Source organism: Bemisia tabaci, chromosome 3 (genome assembly GCF_918797505.1).
Source record: "Bemisia tabaci chromosome 3, PGI_BMITA_v3".
NCBI lineage: Eukaryota > Metazoa > Arthropoda > Insecta > Hemiptera > Aleyrodidae > Bemisia > Bemisia tabaci.
Window position 1 is genome coordinate 21,793,430 of NC_092795.1, and position 18,905 is coordinate 21,812,334.

The window sequence follows — 18,905 nt, forward strand, 5'->3', positions numbered from 1 at the left end:
CCTCGCATCTACCCTCACAAGCGAATCCTAAGAAGCGACAACAAACTCCACCGAAATGAATTCGAGATCTACTTGATATTCAACTTTAAAGCGGTGGTTCCAGTGCACGAGGCGTGAGTCGCGGAGGGGTCGTGGAAACATTGTTAGCGCACTCTAGATTGTGATCTGCGAGTCAATATGTGCGCGGCGATGTCAATTAGATTATTACGCGTAATAAATCGCTTCCTCCGCACTGCGGGGGGCCGAGGGTGAGATCGCCGGCACACGACTTGTGTATATGTTAGTTCGGGTCTTGGAAAACTTGGGGTAGGATTCTTTCGATCCTCTATTTTCCCATCTTATTTCAACATTTCGCTCTCTGCGCTGTCCCCCTTATTTTTCCTCTCGTCTCTCACGTTTGTCAGTAAAGAATAATGTTCTATTATAATTCAAAATTCGAAGGTCCATCACGGTTATAGAAAACTGCTTTTTTCAGAGCGTATGTTCGGGAGCTATGAAAATTTCCAATCGTAAGGCTCAAAATTTTAAGGAAAGTAAGAACGCAGCACAAACTGAAGTTTCAGCAGGGAATTTATTTTGAACGCATAAGTTCAATATTCACGTAAAAATATGCGTACTTCTGTTCACTCTAAATGTTTATTCGATGACTCTTTAAGCATGACCGCCATATTTCTGCGTTTCCGAGTCGAAGGAAGCTAATTCCATTCCAAGGGAGTAAATTGATTCGAACCGATCAATTTTTTACAAGAATGTGACTGTGTAATTTTTGTTCTAATGTCAATTTGTATGTGTAGTCTGAAAAAAAATCAGCAAAATTAAATTTAGAGGCGCTCAACAGTATTCTGGTAAAAATACGATACGCGAATGGAAATTTTGCGACGTTGAAATGTTTTTATGTCTCTGATTAATCAGACATTGTCTGCAGGGAAAATGCCGTTAATTTTTCATACAGACAAGTACGAGTAATTAAAAAAAGACAAAAATTACATCATGTTCTAGTGTTTCATTTCAAAGCATCAAAAGAGAAAATGGTATGGAACATGTTTTTATTTGTTTGGGAGAAAATGTCTTTCCTGCCTCCTTTTTTGAAAAAAGATATTATATCTGAACAACTTTCGCACTTCTCAAATTGTCGCACGGTTTATCCTTCGAATAATAAAAGGAGCGAGGGGTAGCCAGGTACACACAGGTGCAAGGATTCACACGCCCACGAAGAATAATTATGCGACGGAAACTGCAAAAAACTGCATACATGACGAGCCAACATTTTGAAACAAGTCACACGCATCTAATTAGAAATACTTGTTTTTCTTTATCCCCAGGGGAGGATCAGGGTGAAAAAATAGGGAAGGGTGAATAAGTTCGTATCGTTTTATAAAATGCGCAATAAAAACAAACTCGCGTATGCACGCAGCTATGTTGGGGAAATCAGTCGGTACTTTTTGCGGAAACTCCGGAGGAAAATCAAAGGGGGATGAGAAAAATGTTGAAATTAGTCGGATTTCAATTAAGATGGGGCGCAAACTCGCCAGCCAATCATAGACGCAGTTCAAGTGACGGCACGACCCTAACGTGCTTGCCACCTCACACGGAAATATGTTCTATTAAGTCCTGCTGTATACTTTAGGAACAAAATAAAAAGAGGCTTCGTAGTTACTGGATTCCCGATTATATCATGGTCCCCAGGAAGTCCAGTAATCAATACCACATTATTGCCAGGTTCATCGGGTTACATGTTGTATGAAAGTAATTTCGAACGTTCAGGTAAACTGTCAGAGAACTCGGGGTAAAAAGTGGAAATTATTTAATTCAAGAGCTTATTTCCGCTCCCACAAAACTCGGGTGGTGAATAAGGAGTTGAATCCACCCCATAAAAGATACTCCTCAAAAAGAGATAAGATTATGCACGACCAGAAATAATGTAACCTCTTTGATTCTTTTTTTCTCTTCAGGTAGAATCAAGAGCCGTATTCACGCAGCCGTGCCAGAAAAGGACAGTTCGTACTAAAGCTGATTGTGAGTGACAAAGTTGACTCCTCTTCTGATACATAATTAGAAAACTTTAATGCACAATCAGAAACCAGATGAACATTGATGAGCATTAGCTCTAATGGAGGATTTTATCACCCATCGAACGAGCATACCCTGTTTCCCGGGAAACTTGATTCCTCTCCGCGAATGCGACAATTGGTTCTCCTTTACATCAACAGCATCACAAGAGGTGGGTGGATGTCAAAATATTTTAAATTTTGTTTGCCAAATTTTGCGAACGATCCCGCTTTTAACATTAATAAAAAATCAGAAAATCTGCCAACGAACGAACCAACAAATACATTTCTGCTTTGAGACCCGGAAAAACCTTGACTCCTGCGAAAGAGCACCGTTCCAGGAGAAAAAGGTAAAATTTTGAGGCCCTTTTTGACTCAGTGCAACAATAAAATCAACCAAGTTTTTTTGTACATTTGGAGGCCACGGAGAAAAAATGCGTGGACAGAGATAATGCAAAGAACAAAAGGGGCGAAAAAATGGGAGAAAGTTTAGGAAAGGGGTGAATCATGGAACTACGCGAGCTAGAGATCGAAACAATAAAAAGTGCCAACACTTTGGGCTTTGCCGCCGGGGGGAGGAGGGGTCGATGATGGTGCAGGCGAGGAAGGGGGCTGGGGGGGCTGTCAAGACGTTCCTGTAGCTTTGATTGCGTGCAGTGTACTTAGAAACTTGCTGATTTCCATTATCTTATCATGTCCTGCGTTCGAACGGAGGGAGAAAAAATTCAATTGCGGCACCCGCCTTGGCCGACGTAACGAAATCCAGGAACTTTCAAGCTACCGTGTTCCCAGAGAGCGCAGTATGCACCGAAATTCAGTCTTGAGAAAATGCTCTTTTTGATGTTGATAAAAAAAAGCCGGGCCTCCTTTCTTTTATTAAACCATCGGCGATCATCGATTAGATTCTTAGGAATGGCTATAGAATGATTGAGAATCGGTAAAATTTACCTCTAACATGAAAAAATAGGAGTTTTTTGTTTGTTTTTTAATCATTTCACATTACACACAAACAGCTGTATGCAACGTCTCTTGATTCATAGCATGGTTACGTCTCAAACCATAATACAAAAATCTGTTGATTTGAAGTTCGTAGCTGGGGAAAACCAATTTAGACAAGGCACCAGTGAGCACATAAACTATCGGTTGAATTCTTTGAAATGCCACGTTTTCAGCACCGTAAAATCATAAGGGATATTCAGTAAAAGTTACAAAAAATCACATACATTTGCTTTACTCATAGCATGGACGAAATTTCAGCGGAGATTTTGAGACACTGCAACCAAGAAATGCCCTCTCTACAAGCAGCGCTTCAAGTATGATGAACTACATGTTGCAAAAAGGATAAGAAACTGCTATTCCTGGCTCATTACAGAAATCACGTACGTGCCATCAATTACCTCACACAGATAGGTGTTTTTGTGGATGAACTAAGCCCGTATAAGACGATCAAAATAGAGGCTTCAAAGAGGTCCATCGATGCCTTTCCTGGCCCTTTCATTGGCTAGCGGTTTAATTAAGGGCAATCGATGAGTCTCACTGGAAAAAAAACACGTTGGATCTAGAGTCCAGACTCTTGAAAGCATTGACAAGAAAAAATACTCTTGATTCAATCGGATTTTTGCTCGAATCAAAACGAAATCCGCTTAAATTAAGAGGTTTGATTCTTGATTTAAGCTAGATTCTGATTGCATCAAGAGTACTTTTTCTTATCGATGTTTTTAAGAGTCTGGACTCTAGATCCAATGGATGGGGCAATCGATGAGTCTCTTTGAAGCATCTACTTTGATCGTCTGATACGGGCTCTAGAAATAATAGTTTCCTTTTGCAAAATGTAGTCCATACTGTGCTCTTGACGAACGTCTTGATGTGGCAACGGAGGGTGGGTCTGAGGGGGCGAGGGCGCCTCTTGGAGGAGCCACTCGGGGCGGGCAGCGGGCGAGTGACCGGGGCGGCGCCCGGCGGAAACGCCGAGAACCTTGAGTGACGTCCAACGGCCGGGCCGTCCGCTCCTTCTTTTTTACACGAGTTGATTTGTTTCCGGCCGTTTCCGCCTCGCCCGTATTGTCCGATATTTTTCCGGCATCCTTCCTCCTTCTGCGCCCCCTCGAAGGAACGGCGACTCTGCCGTCGGAATAAAATCGACCCGCTCGAAGTCATACAGCACCACAATCTGCAGTCCAAGCGGAAAAAGCGTTCTTCGAGTGGCAGAAAACGAAGTAAGAGGCGTCAATAAAATGCTCGATATGATTTAAATTGAATTTTGAATAGCGTGGCACCTAAGAAATGGGATGTATTGCGATAATTTTTTGAGGATAATGAATTGGAAGCAGTATAGCGATTCCGCAAGTTGGACATAATGTTGATAGTCCATTTACATCCATTGAATATATCCATTCTAGAGGAGATAGGCTGCCGAACCTAGAATCGATTGTTTAACATAATATGGAGGAAAAGTAGTGTGGAAGAATCGCCACTGAGTGGAAGTGAATAATACCTCCGTATTTTGTCGATTTTCACTTTCTCGTGAGAACAGAAACTCTCTTGGGGAGTACTTTGGTATAGGCTATAAGCACATGCAAAATAGAACGACATGGCAAATTTTAACTCAAAATTAGCACAAGACCCATAAAAATCCTTCATTTGCCGCAGTATACTATTTTGTCCTTGACAAGAAAATTGCAACTTAGTTATTTGAGTCCGATCCACTTGATGGTATTTGGGAAAAAGCAGTATGGCTCAACTGTTCGTGGTTGAGCTGGCCAACTACATATTTATATGGATATTAAAGGTGATTTCGGCTCGGGCTGTCTCTTCCACACGGCGAAAAAACAACTGGAATGGGCCGATATAAGTACCGATCGGTTGGTATTCCCGGTCACTTTTTTGGTTCCACACAGGGGATTGAGTTGAAAGGAGAGGTCGGACATGCATTTTTCTAATGTAACTACAAATTTCGATCTTTACTTCGTCAAAGTTTCGATTTTCAGGGGTGCGTATACAAGTAAATTTTCAGAGAAAACCAATGGAGTCACATTTAAAACTTCAACGTTTTGTTTTAACGGAGTTCAAAGCTTTAAAAGTTTCCACATTTTGTCCGACTTTTCCAATTGACTTGTCCCATTGTGTGCCAGTCCTCCACTGAATTTCAGACCATACCTATTGTGTTGATTTATTCTTCATCGATAGAATAAAGTAAAAAAATTTTGAAACGTTGCAAATTAAGCACGCGAGTTTTGAGCTTAGACGTCGAGACCATAAATTCTTACGAGCTTCGAGAAAAGCACTCGGCGAAAAAGAATCCGCTACGATTGGAGACCCTAACGATAATCACCTCGTCTAACAGGCCCTCGGGCGGGCACATAACGATCGCTACGGCGAAAGTTTAAATATTGCGCCGAAAATGAATATTAATGATGCCTCGGAACTTTTTTCGAGCTTTCCCGTTACAACAGACCGCACGTAACGGCCTTCTACCTCTCTCAGCGAGCGAGTGACTGCATGAGGGTGCTCGCCATTGTTCACTTGCATCGTTGCCGCTTTGGATAGAAAAAACTAATATTTGGACGTCTAGTATCGGAATATAGAGCCAATTTTCATACTGCTCGGCAACGTTGTTCACGTATATCGATGGTTCTTTTTTTTATGGAAGTCTCTTTCAACTTTTACAAAGAGGTTTTTAAATTTCGCTTTCAAATATATGAAAAGTAATATTGCACAACCGGAAAGCTTGAGAAAAGCTCAGTTCATGAAAGGAAAATCTTCAAAATGATAAAAAAGACATTCGGGCATTAATCAGTGTTTTATCGCAAAAGAAAGTAAAATGAATTGCCATAAAGACTACTCCCAGTAAGGCTTACTGAGTAAGCAATCGATGGCTAAAGAACGATACAATTTAACTGACAATTTCGGCGAAAATGAGCTAGGAACTTTGCCGTATTCTGCAGTATACAGTAGACTCTGGATTATCCGGATTAATTGGTGCCGGGCCCGACCCGGATAAAAAAAAAAATCCGGATAGTAATAGTAAACACAAACACCACCAACCAACACCACAGTATTTTTATTATGTGTACATCATGTACAAACCAACACGAATTTAAAAGGTTAACGCCAAATTGAACGACTCAATGGTGATTGTGAATAGTAGCCGACAACGATAAATTACAATACAACGATTAAAGCGCGCAATGCGTGAAGTATTCATACAGTCTTGTAGCCGCTAATGTGCGTTTTAGGCTAACTAACCGACTGCACTGCGTTTGGCGTAATGCTAGAAGTATTTACGCAATCTAGTAGGCGCCTATGCGTTCCTCGCCTACCTCACTGTTTGGCGCAATGCGTGAAGTATTCCTCCAGGCTTGCAGGCGCCAATAAGCCTTGCGACCGCTTCTTCGCGGATCCGCTCACTTATCGGAATGCGTACGTAGTTACATGGTTGCAAAATCGATCCGGATAATCCAGAGTCCGGATAATACGAAGCCAGATAATCCAGAGTCTACTGTATGTAGAATACATAAGCTTACTTTTTTTTTTTTTTTTTTTGGGGGGGGGGGAGGTTCCAACCAATAAGACGAGGTTCTGTGATGAAACGTAGATACTGATTTCTATTGAGGATATTCATTAAGATCATTACACGACCTGCGCTCTTCCAAAAATCAACTCACTTAAGAATGTGCTTAACTGTGTGTGTCATTTAATATTGCTAAATATGATGACAATCGCTATACAAACACTAGCAGTCAATACTATTCATTTACCGATGAAAAATCCCGCCGGTAAACTGCATAAAAGGTACCCAAAGCGAGAGCTCTTAATTAAAGAGCATCATAATTACGAAGCTACAGAGCGCGAGCCTCATTTATAATCGTTAGCTTTTTCATTATTTTCCCACCGAGTGTTCTTCTATTTTCCCGAAGCATTGCCAGATTTTATTTCCAAGTGGTAAGATTATCAGAGTGTTGAAATTTTTCGGGGGGTTTTCAAGGTAACGTGGCATTAGTGGTTGAAGATTTGTAAAAGGCGGTTTTCTACTTTTTGTTCCCCGAAAGAGCTTTAAAGTGAGCTTTTTCTGGGCACTTGAAAGGCGCTTCTATGAATGGTTCAGGTAGGATGATTTACTTTTTGAATGCTTTTGTTCCATGAAAATGAGGGAAATTGCTTTTCAAGCCTGAGACAAAGTCTCTTTGAGGTGCCAAGCTTACGAAGAAAATAACATATTTCCTTAAAGAATGCTACGTGTTTTTTTTCTTGTGCCCTCTAAAAATATCCAAATTTTGATCAAATTAACATAACATGAAGTAGTCTTTGAAGTAAACTTTTTCTCGCAAAAGTTTTCTTTATTCAATAAACGAGGATGAAATAGTTATATCCAAATATGTTTCTTTTGTGGTTTCTGATCCCTCGTCGTCAACCCAAGGACAGTCTCCCGCGGTCTCAATATTCATGTGATTTCAATCCGGACTATGTCATAAAATCGTATTTTAAAGACTCGTTGAAATCTACGGATTAGCTGAAAATAATGAATCTATCCAAAAGTTACGGATAGTTCTTGTCCCTCCTTAACTCTAAATCGACTAAAATTTTAAGGATCCACAGGTTCAATGAATTTTACTTAAGAATCCATAGTTCTGAGAAACATTAAAAACTACACTTTATCTAGTGACAACACCTAAAGCTTCTTGCATACATATTTAATCTCATTTATTCATGAATATTCTTTCATTAGGTTAATACGCTGCATGGGTTTTTAGGTATTTAAAAAATTTGGCGCTAAGACGGTGGAAAGACATAATACAGCTTCATGTTAACGTGCGAAACCTAAGTATATTTTTCAAGGACACCCTCAGAACTCATATTCAAAGCTGGCATATAAAGCTAAGATTGAAATGGAGATTAACTGACACAGAACAAAAGACAGGAAATACGGGTAAAAAGAGCAAAATAGGAATGAGAGACCCGTAAGTCTACAATTTTCTTTTCTTCCAAGACTGCAACGACCAAAAACTAAAATCCAATAAAGACATTAGCTCAATGACAGCTATTGTGTCAGAAAATAAACACAGATTGAGAAAACTGCACTTACACAGAGCTATTACTTAACATGCGTTCCAAATATAAGGTCGTCGGGGAAAAATAGGGCACGTAGAACAACGACGAGGAAGAGATCAGATTTTCCGCCTAACTTTCGAGGAGATCTAGTGTTTTTTTTAAAATTTGGATACAGCCGCTCGAACGGAAGTCGAGAGCGTGGACGTTTGCAGCGGTTCAAACGGTACGTATACAACATATTTATATACTTTATTCACTGTCATTCTTTATTAAGCAGACCAAAACTAAGAAAAAGTATACTAAATGCCTTGATATTTTAGCCATTACAGGCTCACCCTGAGCTACTTTTTACAAGACGGAACGAAATTTTGGGGGAAAAAAGGATTCGCATGATAAATATAGTTCGTTAGTTAGTTATTTTAATTTACGACGATCAGCAACCGGGCTGTCCACTGAATGTTACATGCATAATGCATATATCTTGTCCTCAAATGTTAATATACTCTTGTAAAATCAGTTGTTCAACATTAAGGATGTTTTTCGTGTTGAATGATGCAAATTTTACATAAAATCGATTTCCTGCAGGGTATATGTTTTTATCATCTGATTTTATTTTTCGCCTTCTATGCCTTCACCCTGATGACGTCATGTATCTCAAACCATCTGGCGGCTTTTTCCGTTTGAACACATGTGCTTCAGCAGATTAGATTATTTTGTCATATTTCCTCCTAAAGTTGTTCAATTTATAAGCCAAGGTTGCCCTCGTGCTTAAGTCTGAAAGTTACACAATTTCGGTACCTGCAAATTCTCCACTCTGCCCATGCTACTAAGCTGTGCTGCCAAGCCGAGGAAAAACGCCGTATAATCCCTCAGGCGTTGCCAAATTTCCTTTGATAAAATGCAAGTTTGCCAGAAATGCTGTGGATATTTTTTCTTCTATTTTTCACAGAATTCTATTCGAAATTCACTCTACATTATCTGAAAATTGCAAGGAAAAACATTCATGACTACCCTCAAAAATTAATATTTTATCGGAGGAAGTTTGGCAACTCTCGAATGTTCATACGGCGTTTTTCCTTAGCACGGCAGTGTGGAAAAACCTCTTTTGGTTTTGTTTTGCAGGAACCGAAGAAGATGGGTCCAACAATCCTCACACTTTTTCTCGGCTTGTTGCCTGCCCTCGTGGCATGCGATAACAACACGAACCCGGTCATCCAGGATCCTTTGGGCATCTCCGACGAACTGGAGATCGTCCACCTCTACTTCGGACAGTGGGTGAGCGGCATCGCGGTGTCCTCCTCAGGACGGATGTTCTCCTGCTACCCGGCCGGGTTCGACCAGGACAACACCAACCTCGGGAACAACAGCGTCGTCGCGGTCGTCGAGCTCACCGGCCTCGAGACGGACACCCCCTACCCCAATGAGGAGATGAACAGCCCCCCTGGTGGTGCCGTTGATACCAGCGGGATCTTCCCGGTCACTTTCGGTTACACCGAATACTTCCTCAGCGTCCAGACTGTCGTCATAGACAGCGAAGATACACTTTGGATTCTCGACACTGGGCGGTGCATGTAATAATAATTTTTGTCGTTAAATTGTCAATCAAAAAAAAATTGGCTTTCACAAATTGGACGTATTTCTGCCAACCGGAACTATAGGAAAGATGACGTGTGTTCTAGAGAGGTGAATGAGAAACAATGTTAAAGTGGGCGTGATTATTCCCTTTGGAGAGATAGAAAACCGGGATTTTACATTCTGTTAAATAAATGAAACTATGTGTCAACTGAGTGCGGCGCTCATGAGCCATGGGCATGAGAAAAGAGCGTTTTAGACAGGGCTCATGAGTTAAAGAGGACCACGCGGAGCTGCGGAGGCAAATTCCTTCCCGCTGACGTCAGTGGCGCTTTATAATTCCCATTCATTCGTACAGCCCTCCACTAAAGAGCACACCCCTTCTTTCCCACCTGTCTCGCGTTTCGTTTGGCAGAAGGAAGTCCAATTGGTTTTGCTGCCGATAATCATTCCCTCCCAGCAAAATATCGTTTCCAAATACCACATTGCATACTAAACAAAATGAAAAACTATATGCGAACCTAATGAACGGACCACTAGGCAGACATTCATTTGCAATTAAGAATTGTAAAATTTCTGGATCATTTGTAAAAAAACTTGCGTACGTAGGGAAACTAATGGCACATACGTTGTTCCCAAACTGAGCCTGATAGTATCGTTCCACATTGCAAAAAGTAGTTCAATTAAAGCACCACAACATAAGTTTCCTTCGAAAAATTCCTCTCAAAATGGGTTAAATACGTTGACTTAGTAAAACATTATTTGATCGAGGAGTAATTAGTGCTTATCAGTTCTCTTAAGAATCAGTGACATTGAATGTGCAATTACGTAAAATCAAAATCGATAAAAGTCAAAGTAGCCATATAAAGAAACCTTTATTCGACAAAAAACTAATGGTGGATCCTACAAAAATTTCCTTCCTATATGATTCTTACGAGCAGATTTGCACCTCCATTGAGACTTCAATTCGCCAATCTTTTTTGGTGCTAAAAAGTTAGTTACAGAGAAGACCAGCGGCCTAATCGTATTTCTCTCAAAATTTTTCACTGGCAAAAAGTTGAACGTAAATTCCGACTGCATGTCAGAAAAATGGACCGCTGGAAACACCTTGAAATGATCGTGCTATAGAGTGATAGGTCAACGTCAAGGCGTCAGCATGCAACTATTCGTGCTCAACGATTGTCCGTGTTGCATAGCAAAATATTGAAGGCGCACTGTCTTCTTCCACGCTCTCTCTTAACCTAACTCGACGCTGCGCTGTGCTAAATTGCCACAGACCAGGATACAAATATTCGCGCCTTACCATTGTCCACATTAAAATACTGAAGGCGCACTGCACTGGCTTCACTCACGCTTCCGTGTATGTGTGTGCGACATTACTCGAAGGAGTCGCTCTGCGCCCTGTCAAATTACCTTAGATTTCTCGATACCACTATTCATGTTCCACGCTTGTCCTGATTGCATATAAATAGTATTGAAGGCGCTTTGGCTTCCTTTTCGTTCATGTACATGTATTAATTTTTTTTTTTATTCTTCGCGGTGCAATGGGTCAGTCGCGCTTTGGCTTCCTTCACGCTCATGTACGTGCGTTAAATTGTTTTTATTTTTCGCGGTGCAATGGGTTAGTTGCGCTGGTCACAGAATCGTGTTTTGATGCTTGATTCTTGTAAATCAACTGAACTTCTCAAGATCTGTCTCGATGTCAACTTTTTACGTTCTATGGTAACCAAGATATCGCGCTTTGAAAAATTCGGTTTATAACGTCTTCTTCCGCGGTAGCGACTACCTTGCTTTCATCCGAGTCCCAGATGAATCCAGTGCAAATGCGTGTCTCATTGATTGATGAAGGATGGAAGAAACCAAGGGTTTCACCACCGCGGTGGATATCGTCACAAACCGAATTTTTCAAAGCACGATATCTGGGTTAATACTGAAAGTAGAAAGTTGCTGTTTGGACGGATCTTATCATCTTTAGCTCATCTGCGAGAATCGAGCACCAAAACACGATTCTGTGACCGGCGCAACTGACTCATTGGCCAAATGTGAGTAGTGGAAACCTCGCACTCTGTTCCTTAAAGGAGCCTAAGGTCTTTTTGGCAGGATTTAAACCTATCTCTAACACACGGAGAAAAGAAACCTCGTGCGTGGGACCCGAAGTTTAGGTCATATGGATCCCTGAAGTTTTCAGATTGAGCATCTGAACACTTTAGGTCTAGCTGTCGAGGTTCGGATCACACATCTGAAACTTCAGTTCTTTCATCTGAAACTTCAGTTCTTACATCTGAACACTTCAGATGTGAGAGCCGAAGTTTTTCGGATGTGAAAACCGAAGTACTTCCGATGTAAGAACTGCAGTTTCAGATGTGTGATCCAAACCTCAGCAGATGGACCTTAAGTGTTCGGATGCTCAATCCGAAAACTTCAGAGATCCATATGACCTTAACTTTGGGTCCCACGCACGAGGTTTTTTTCTCCGAGTGCAGATATCCCGTTATGCTTCCATTTCCTCTTTCCCTCAGGTACGGCGGACTCTTGCTCGGGTCCTCTCCCGGCGGCACGAAGCTCATCTCCGTGGACCTGAACACCAACAGCACCATTCGCACCTACACTTTCCCGACCAACGTTGCGCTTCCGGTCTCGTTCTTCTCCGACGTGACCTTCGACCTCGTGAACCAGTTCGCGTACATCGCTGACCTCAGCCCGGAGCAGCAGAACGCTATCGTCGTGCTCAATCTCTTCGACGGAACCTCCTACCGAGTTCTCATGAATGATGTCTCGGTCATGATTGAACCCGGTTTCGTCCCTTTCATCTATGGCGCGCCCCTCTACCAGGTACTTTCTTACCAATTGTGTTATATTTCGAGACAAAATATTGGGGAGTATTGAACACGCATACAAAACAAGCGGGAAACCATTAATATATACACAGAGACGGCTTTTACAGAGCTCTTTGCCGCTCTGCGACTCCCAGCCGCCAAAGTCCCCTATCCTCCCAGATTCCTTCAGAAAGTTGGCACTCCCCCATTTCCTCTAAAACCCCCTGTCCCCACCCTTTCACCAGACGTCCCCCAAAGCTTGGTGATAGCTTTAATACGTTCTCATTAGAGAGGCGCTCAGCTGTTTCCTATGTAGGCGCATTTTAAAGTTCCCCGAAGAAGATGAGCGCTGTTAAGATGGAGAATTCGCTCAGCAAAATTTCAATTATCAATTTTGAGAAAAATGGAGGATCTCTACCGTAACAGATTCCTGTGTCGGGTGGGCGTCGCAGAGCGTCGTAGCGCGCCGTATAAACGACTTTTACGTACATTATTTACGTCTGATTCTTTGTCTTCAGGTGCTATACAGCCCATCCGGGCAGATCTACGGTTATGGCAACATCAAGAACGGGGTCAGCGGGGTGACTCTGTCTCCGGACATGGAGACGCTCTACTACTCCGGGGGCGGGATACGGTTCCTGTACTGCGTGCCGACGCAGCTCCTGCGCAACAACAACACCCCCCCTTCGGAGATCGTGTCCGCGGTGCGAAATCTCGGCCAGCAGGGCGTCTCGGGCGTCATCACGGCCGACTCGCAGGGCAACGTCTACCAGGGCAACTCCGTGAACGACGGCATCGAGGTCTACAACGTCACGACCGGCTACACGAGGAACTTCGTCCACGACCCCAGGATCAACTTCATCAGCAGGCTCATCATAGCGGCTGATGGCTACTTGTACTTCACCGTCACTCAGTTTCACTTGCTTCCGTCCATCTATCAAGGGTTTGGAGAGCTGGGCAAGGATCGCCGCCAGAAACCTTACGTTGCGTTTAGAATCAGGTTGCCTGATGGAGCGACGTTGCGCGGAACGTGATGAGTGACGTATCAGCTCTTGTTTTCCAAAGAGATACCGGAATCCTACGCTGAATTTGGCAGGTGAATATGGAAGTCAGCAGTCATCGGTCAACGACTGAAACCTCGCAAATTCGAGTTAATTTCATCCATATTTGTATCAAATATATTAATCCGACATTATCCAATGGTGGCTGAGTCTCGTTGCTGAATTTTGCTCGACGCGCGCAAAATTCAGCCAGCGGGCCGATGATTTTGACATTCAAGCCACATTCAACTCCCACATTCAGCGTAGGATTCTGGCTAGAGGAAGAAAGTGGTGGTTGCATTTCGGACAACCTGGATTTCGTCGATGACGTAGGTGGGTTCAGATAATTTTTGTATCGATTTTCTCGAAAATGGTGGAATTGGTGTGAAAAACTTCATAATTCAAAAAGTGTGAAAAATTCTAATTTGTATTGAAGTATGCCAAAGAACGGACGTTGCGATTCATTTTCAATACTTTTGATTTCGGATCTTCAGGAATATTGACGCTGTATTGTGCCCACTTACATCACTTTGTAAACAAATCTGAACTTGCCGCCACCCACTTTTTTCTCCATTCTTGTAGTCTATGCTAAGGATGAATGCTGTATGAGTATTTGATCTTTGCTGAATCTCCTCGGATAAAGGCTTCGTTTTTTAGAGAAGGAATGCATACTTTACCTTGCGCAACTCTGAAAGATACTTGAGTTTAAAGTGCTAATGAAGCTCTAAAAAATTATAGGGAGAGTGTTCCTTCCCAAGTATCTCAGAAAATTCCCTCTTTCTCGAAGCGGCAATGTCTGGAGATTCATTTGAAATTTTCCCATATCATGGCAATGTTGTCTGAATGTTTGCTAGAATAGCGCTACTTCCTCATAGAAATTTAGGAGTTATTTATTTTTTGTAAATTAATTTATTATAAATTATGACTTTTATGAAGAAATATAAGGTTTACACAAAAATTATCAAGTTTGAAGACATCGCTGCCTGCAAGGTAAGATTTGCAGACGAGGTAAAGTATGACTCATGTCATAGGAAATTATTTGTACTCGAAAATGTTGTTTGGCCTACCTCAAACATTGAAGGCAGAATTGTCTTTAACTTCCACACCAAAAATAGTAATAATTATAATTAACGGTACTTTAAGTTACTTCTTGAAGAGAAGTTTTGCACAGCGCTAAGGTTTTTGAAAGATAGGATTATCAAGGACAAGCATTGTTTTACCTATTATAGCTAAACACAACAAACTAGGAATGCTCCTGGAAACAAGGATTGACTAAAAAAAATAGCATTACGCTCAAAACTGAGAAAAGAAAAACTACCGATACAGATTCCATCATAAATTACGTGAAAGAAAGAAGTTACCCGGCGGTCGATGTTTACATGTACTTTAAATGAGTTTCGCTAATAATTTTGCAAGAGCGAACTGATACACTGTTGGGAAGTGCGTCTCGAAAGTTAATTACCTTGCGGCAACAATTAACAACTAGACGAGTGAATGACTCCTGAAAAATGCGAGTGCTTTCGAATGCACTTGTCGACTGTTTGACTCCTGAGTGAGTGCTTTCAATCGCCCTTCCTGTGTGAATGACTCCTGTCAGGAGTGGCTCCTTTTGAGAAACCACTCCGGCTCTGAGCACTCTGGATCAGGCCAACTCCAAAATAGCCCCGCTACCTACTCCATTAGACACTTGTTTTCTCAACATAATAACCACCTTCTTGAGGATAGTCGCGCGCAGTGCCCCCGTGTTAAGTCACTATGTCAACTGGATGTTGAGAGAGGGGGAATAATTTGCTTACATTGGCAAAACTTGGAAAAATCTTCAGAAAAGCGCGGATATTAAGGTGAATCTATAGCGGAAGTGAACGAACATCAAGGTTCGAGGTATATCGATGGGTTTTACCTAGATACTGGTTTCATGACATGTTTTTGACACAATAGGAATCTATTACGCGTACGAGCGTATTTTAGATGGTTATTCCGTACGAATCTCCTACAACTGTAATACTATTATAGAACTGTATACGGACGCAAAAACTTATCCGTGCTCAAAATTGACCTATCGATTACAATAATTCGGTAGTACATTTAAAATACTTCAGATGATTTTAACTTCATTCCAGGGGTTTTGAAATATATTTTAGGAAGAAACTATGGTTTTGTGGAGTCTCTAGATGCAGTGGATCTGTTTTTTTGGCAAGAATTTAAAATAAAACTAGTTTTTCAGGATAATTTGTCAAGTTCTAGTGTAGATTCACCATAACCAAAGTGGTGGACGAATTTTGCCACCCTAATGATGCCATCAGCCTCAAGCAGCATACATTCAATTCAGTTTTATTTCATTTACTCCAGGATTTTTGCTCTCATGGAAATATTGACTCTTTTCTGGAGTCTGTCACGTAAAATCGTTAATTTTGTAAATTATTATTGTTGGAGAGTTAACTCAACACCATCATTTTAAAGTCCGCATTGGAAAAGAGGGAAACCCCGTCAAAGCCAGGAGGTAATTTGACCATTTAAAAATCGGACCTCAGGGTTCAAGGTATAAGTCGCTAAAATCTCTAAAGGGCAAAAAATTGTTCAATGAAAACTTGAGGAGATAATTATACTGTAGCGAAAAACGTTAAAAAGCTGTGGAGAGGCCGCGATTCTGATTGGTGAGAAAAGGAAAAAGAAGATGAAATGGAGATACAACATGCAAAGGAGAAGAGGGGGAAAAAGAGGTAAGAGCCATAAACTAACTTCCTTTGAACTTTACCCGCTACTTCTTTCTGACAAACATTCCTATGGATGCCAAACCCAAAGCTATGATAATTTACAAAATAGTAATTGGATACTAGGTGAAAAGCATACAAATTTAGGATCATTGCGAAAGCCGGTATCATAATCTGTTAATCTGGTTGTTTGCTCGGTGCCTGCAAATTACGGCTGTGGATGGATGATTGTTGCCGTACGTTTCCTGAGAATTGATTGACTTTGACTATTTATCATGGGTAAAATTGAGTGAATTTATTGCTATATTTGACAGCATTGTGTATAAAAGCATGTATCTTGTTCTCATTCGATAGGCCTATGTTTTATCATCATTTGACGTCACTTAAATTTAATCATGAACAGTTGCCAATTCTCCGAAGCTGCTTCAGCCCAATAAGGAGTGTTATTTCAGTGTGGATGATGAATCACTGACTATAATAATTATGTTAAAAAGTTGAGGCTGGAGTTTGAAATTCTGAATATCCATGCCAACTTTCGCAAATATAGTTTCAATTTTCAATTCAATTTTTCTTTGTAGAAAACAACCGTGACGTTCACATGAAAATTGTATGCAAAAGTGAAAAGATACCCATAAATGAAATTAGTCTCTTGCAAAGTGATTGTTCTACATCCTATTACAGTTAATATTCCCTGCAAATTTTATGGGCAAACTTTATCTCTTAAAATAATTTATTATTTTATTCATTTATTTTCTATAATTTTAATTACTTTTTTAATCGAGAAAATTAGAAATGTTTGATTAAGAAATCCAATACATATAGACAATATTTTCTTGGTTTACTATATAAATGGGCATTTTAGAGGAAGTGCGGGTCAGACACTTTCAAAACGAAAAATTATCACTTAAAATAGTTATGATAGAAAGTGCGAATTAAAAGAGGAAGTTCACACATAGCACAAATCGACGGCCAAAGTGCGAAAATATTGCGATTTTTCAAAATTTCGACTCTAATTATATTTTTTCGGAGAGAAACAAGCCGAATCTATAGCTTGATATTTTTACAGAATATTCTGTTTTTCGAGAAGAAAAATCTTAGACATTTTCAAGAAATTCATGTGACTGATTTTTCGAAGAGAAAATAAAGTATATGACAAGAAGTAGCAGCATTGCAAACGGAGATAAGTGGTTACACACCAGCCATCGATGTATAATAATGCAGCTTCAAAGAGGACTCATTTCTGCAAAGTACGATCAATGAACGTGTATCATACTTGAAAGGTAAAAGTATTTTTTGCCTAACCAGCAAATTGAAGGCGGGGCCTTTCAATAATAACCCCTCCTTAGTTGAAAATTTCTGCGCTTGTCTATGAAAAATTTGTCAGGCTAGGACAGCCACCCATTGCAAGGTACCGGCAAAGGTGCGCTTCATGAATATCAGGCTGGCTAGGTGATGAGATGAGAAGGAGGTCTATGAATTTCAACACAGAGAGGTCATTTGAATAGGGCGGCCCTGCATTTTAAATGACCTTTTTCGAAGGATCGAACAGATTCACAGAATTATTTGAGGTCCGTCCAAAATTTGTTCCCCTTCCTCCATCAAGAAAATGTTGCATCCTCTTGACAACCCTCCGCTTCCTCATAATTTTGTTGAGATTATGTCCTCGTTTGAATGTGACGTAATCAATGAACTCTCCTTGAGAAAAAGCTCCAAAAGTTTGAGAGCGGTTACGCACGGGCTATATCGATGATAAAACTGCAAAAACGCGTAACTCGATTTGCGATGCTGTAGAATACCTATCGATCATAAATGGAAAAAACTCAACGTCATTTTTTGAAAACTCTCCGAATTTTCCTCCTAGTGGAGAACATGCTGCGCAAACTCTAAGCGATAATGTTGGCCAGGGCAGGATTTACCTATACTTAGGCCGCCTGTATTTTGCCGCCCCCTTCTCATTCGTTTTGAAACATCAATAAAAACCATCAAGTGAACGTGCCGGAGGGGGAGGGGTGCATAAGACACGTTTATCTACTCGTGTTGGATACATTTTTCACGAAAGTCCTGTCAACATTACTAGCAAAAGTTCACGGAACTTTGCGCGAAAGTTAAGTTCCGTAAACCTATCTCTGTGTGGACAACGCCTTCCATTCATAAGAAATGAACGAAAAAATAATGAAAGAACAAATAAGTGTAGTTTAATGATTTAAACTTCCGCCGCCGCGCCGCGCCGACTGCACTGTGTTTGGCGCAATGCGTGAAGTATTCCGACAGTCTTGTAGGCGCTAAGCGTTTCACGCTGACCGCACTGTCTTTGGCGCAATGCGTGAAGTATTCATGCATTCTTGTAGGCGCTATCCGTTTCACGCTGACTGCAGTGACCGCACTGTGTTTGATGCAATGCGTGAAGTATTCGTGCAGTCTTGTAGGCGCTAATATGTGTTACATGCTGACCGCCGCGCCGAGGGCTTCTCCTTTCCATCTCATGTCCTCGTCATGATTTCTCTCTAAGTTGCGCCGTTCCAGGCCAAATTGCGTGTTTGGTTTCTCTCTTAACTCGACTAATTAAAGGTGCTGTCTCTTGTATCACTGAAAGACGACAAAATTTGAAATTACTATACTCTCAGCAAATGAGAGATTTTGTCGCCTTTTCTCGTTTCTAATTTTGTTTTT

General features: G+C 41.1%; 1 protein-coding gene across 1 annotated transcript; it reads left to right on the forward strand.

Moving 5' to 3' along the window:
• Window positions 1-6,609: 6,609 nt before the first annotated feature.
• LOC109029906 (uncharacterized) lies at window positions 6,610-13,533 on the forward strand. Its single transcript, XM_019040610.2, has 3 exons — window positions 6,610-9,667; window positions 12,188-12,500; window positions 13,003-13,533. The coding sequence occupies exons 1-3, from the start codon at window positions 9,012-9,014 to the stop codon at window positions 13,516-13,518; spliced, it is 1,485 nt and encodes a 494-aa protein (XP_018896155.2). The 5' UTR covers window positions 6,610-9,011; the 3' UTR covers window positions 13,519-13,533.
• Window positions 13,534-18,905: the final 5,372 nt, after the last annotated feature.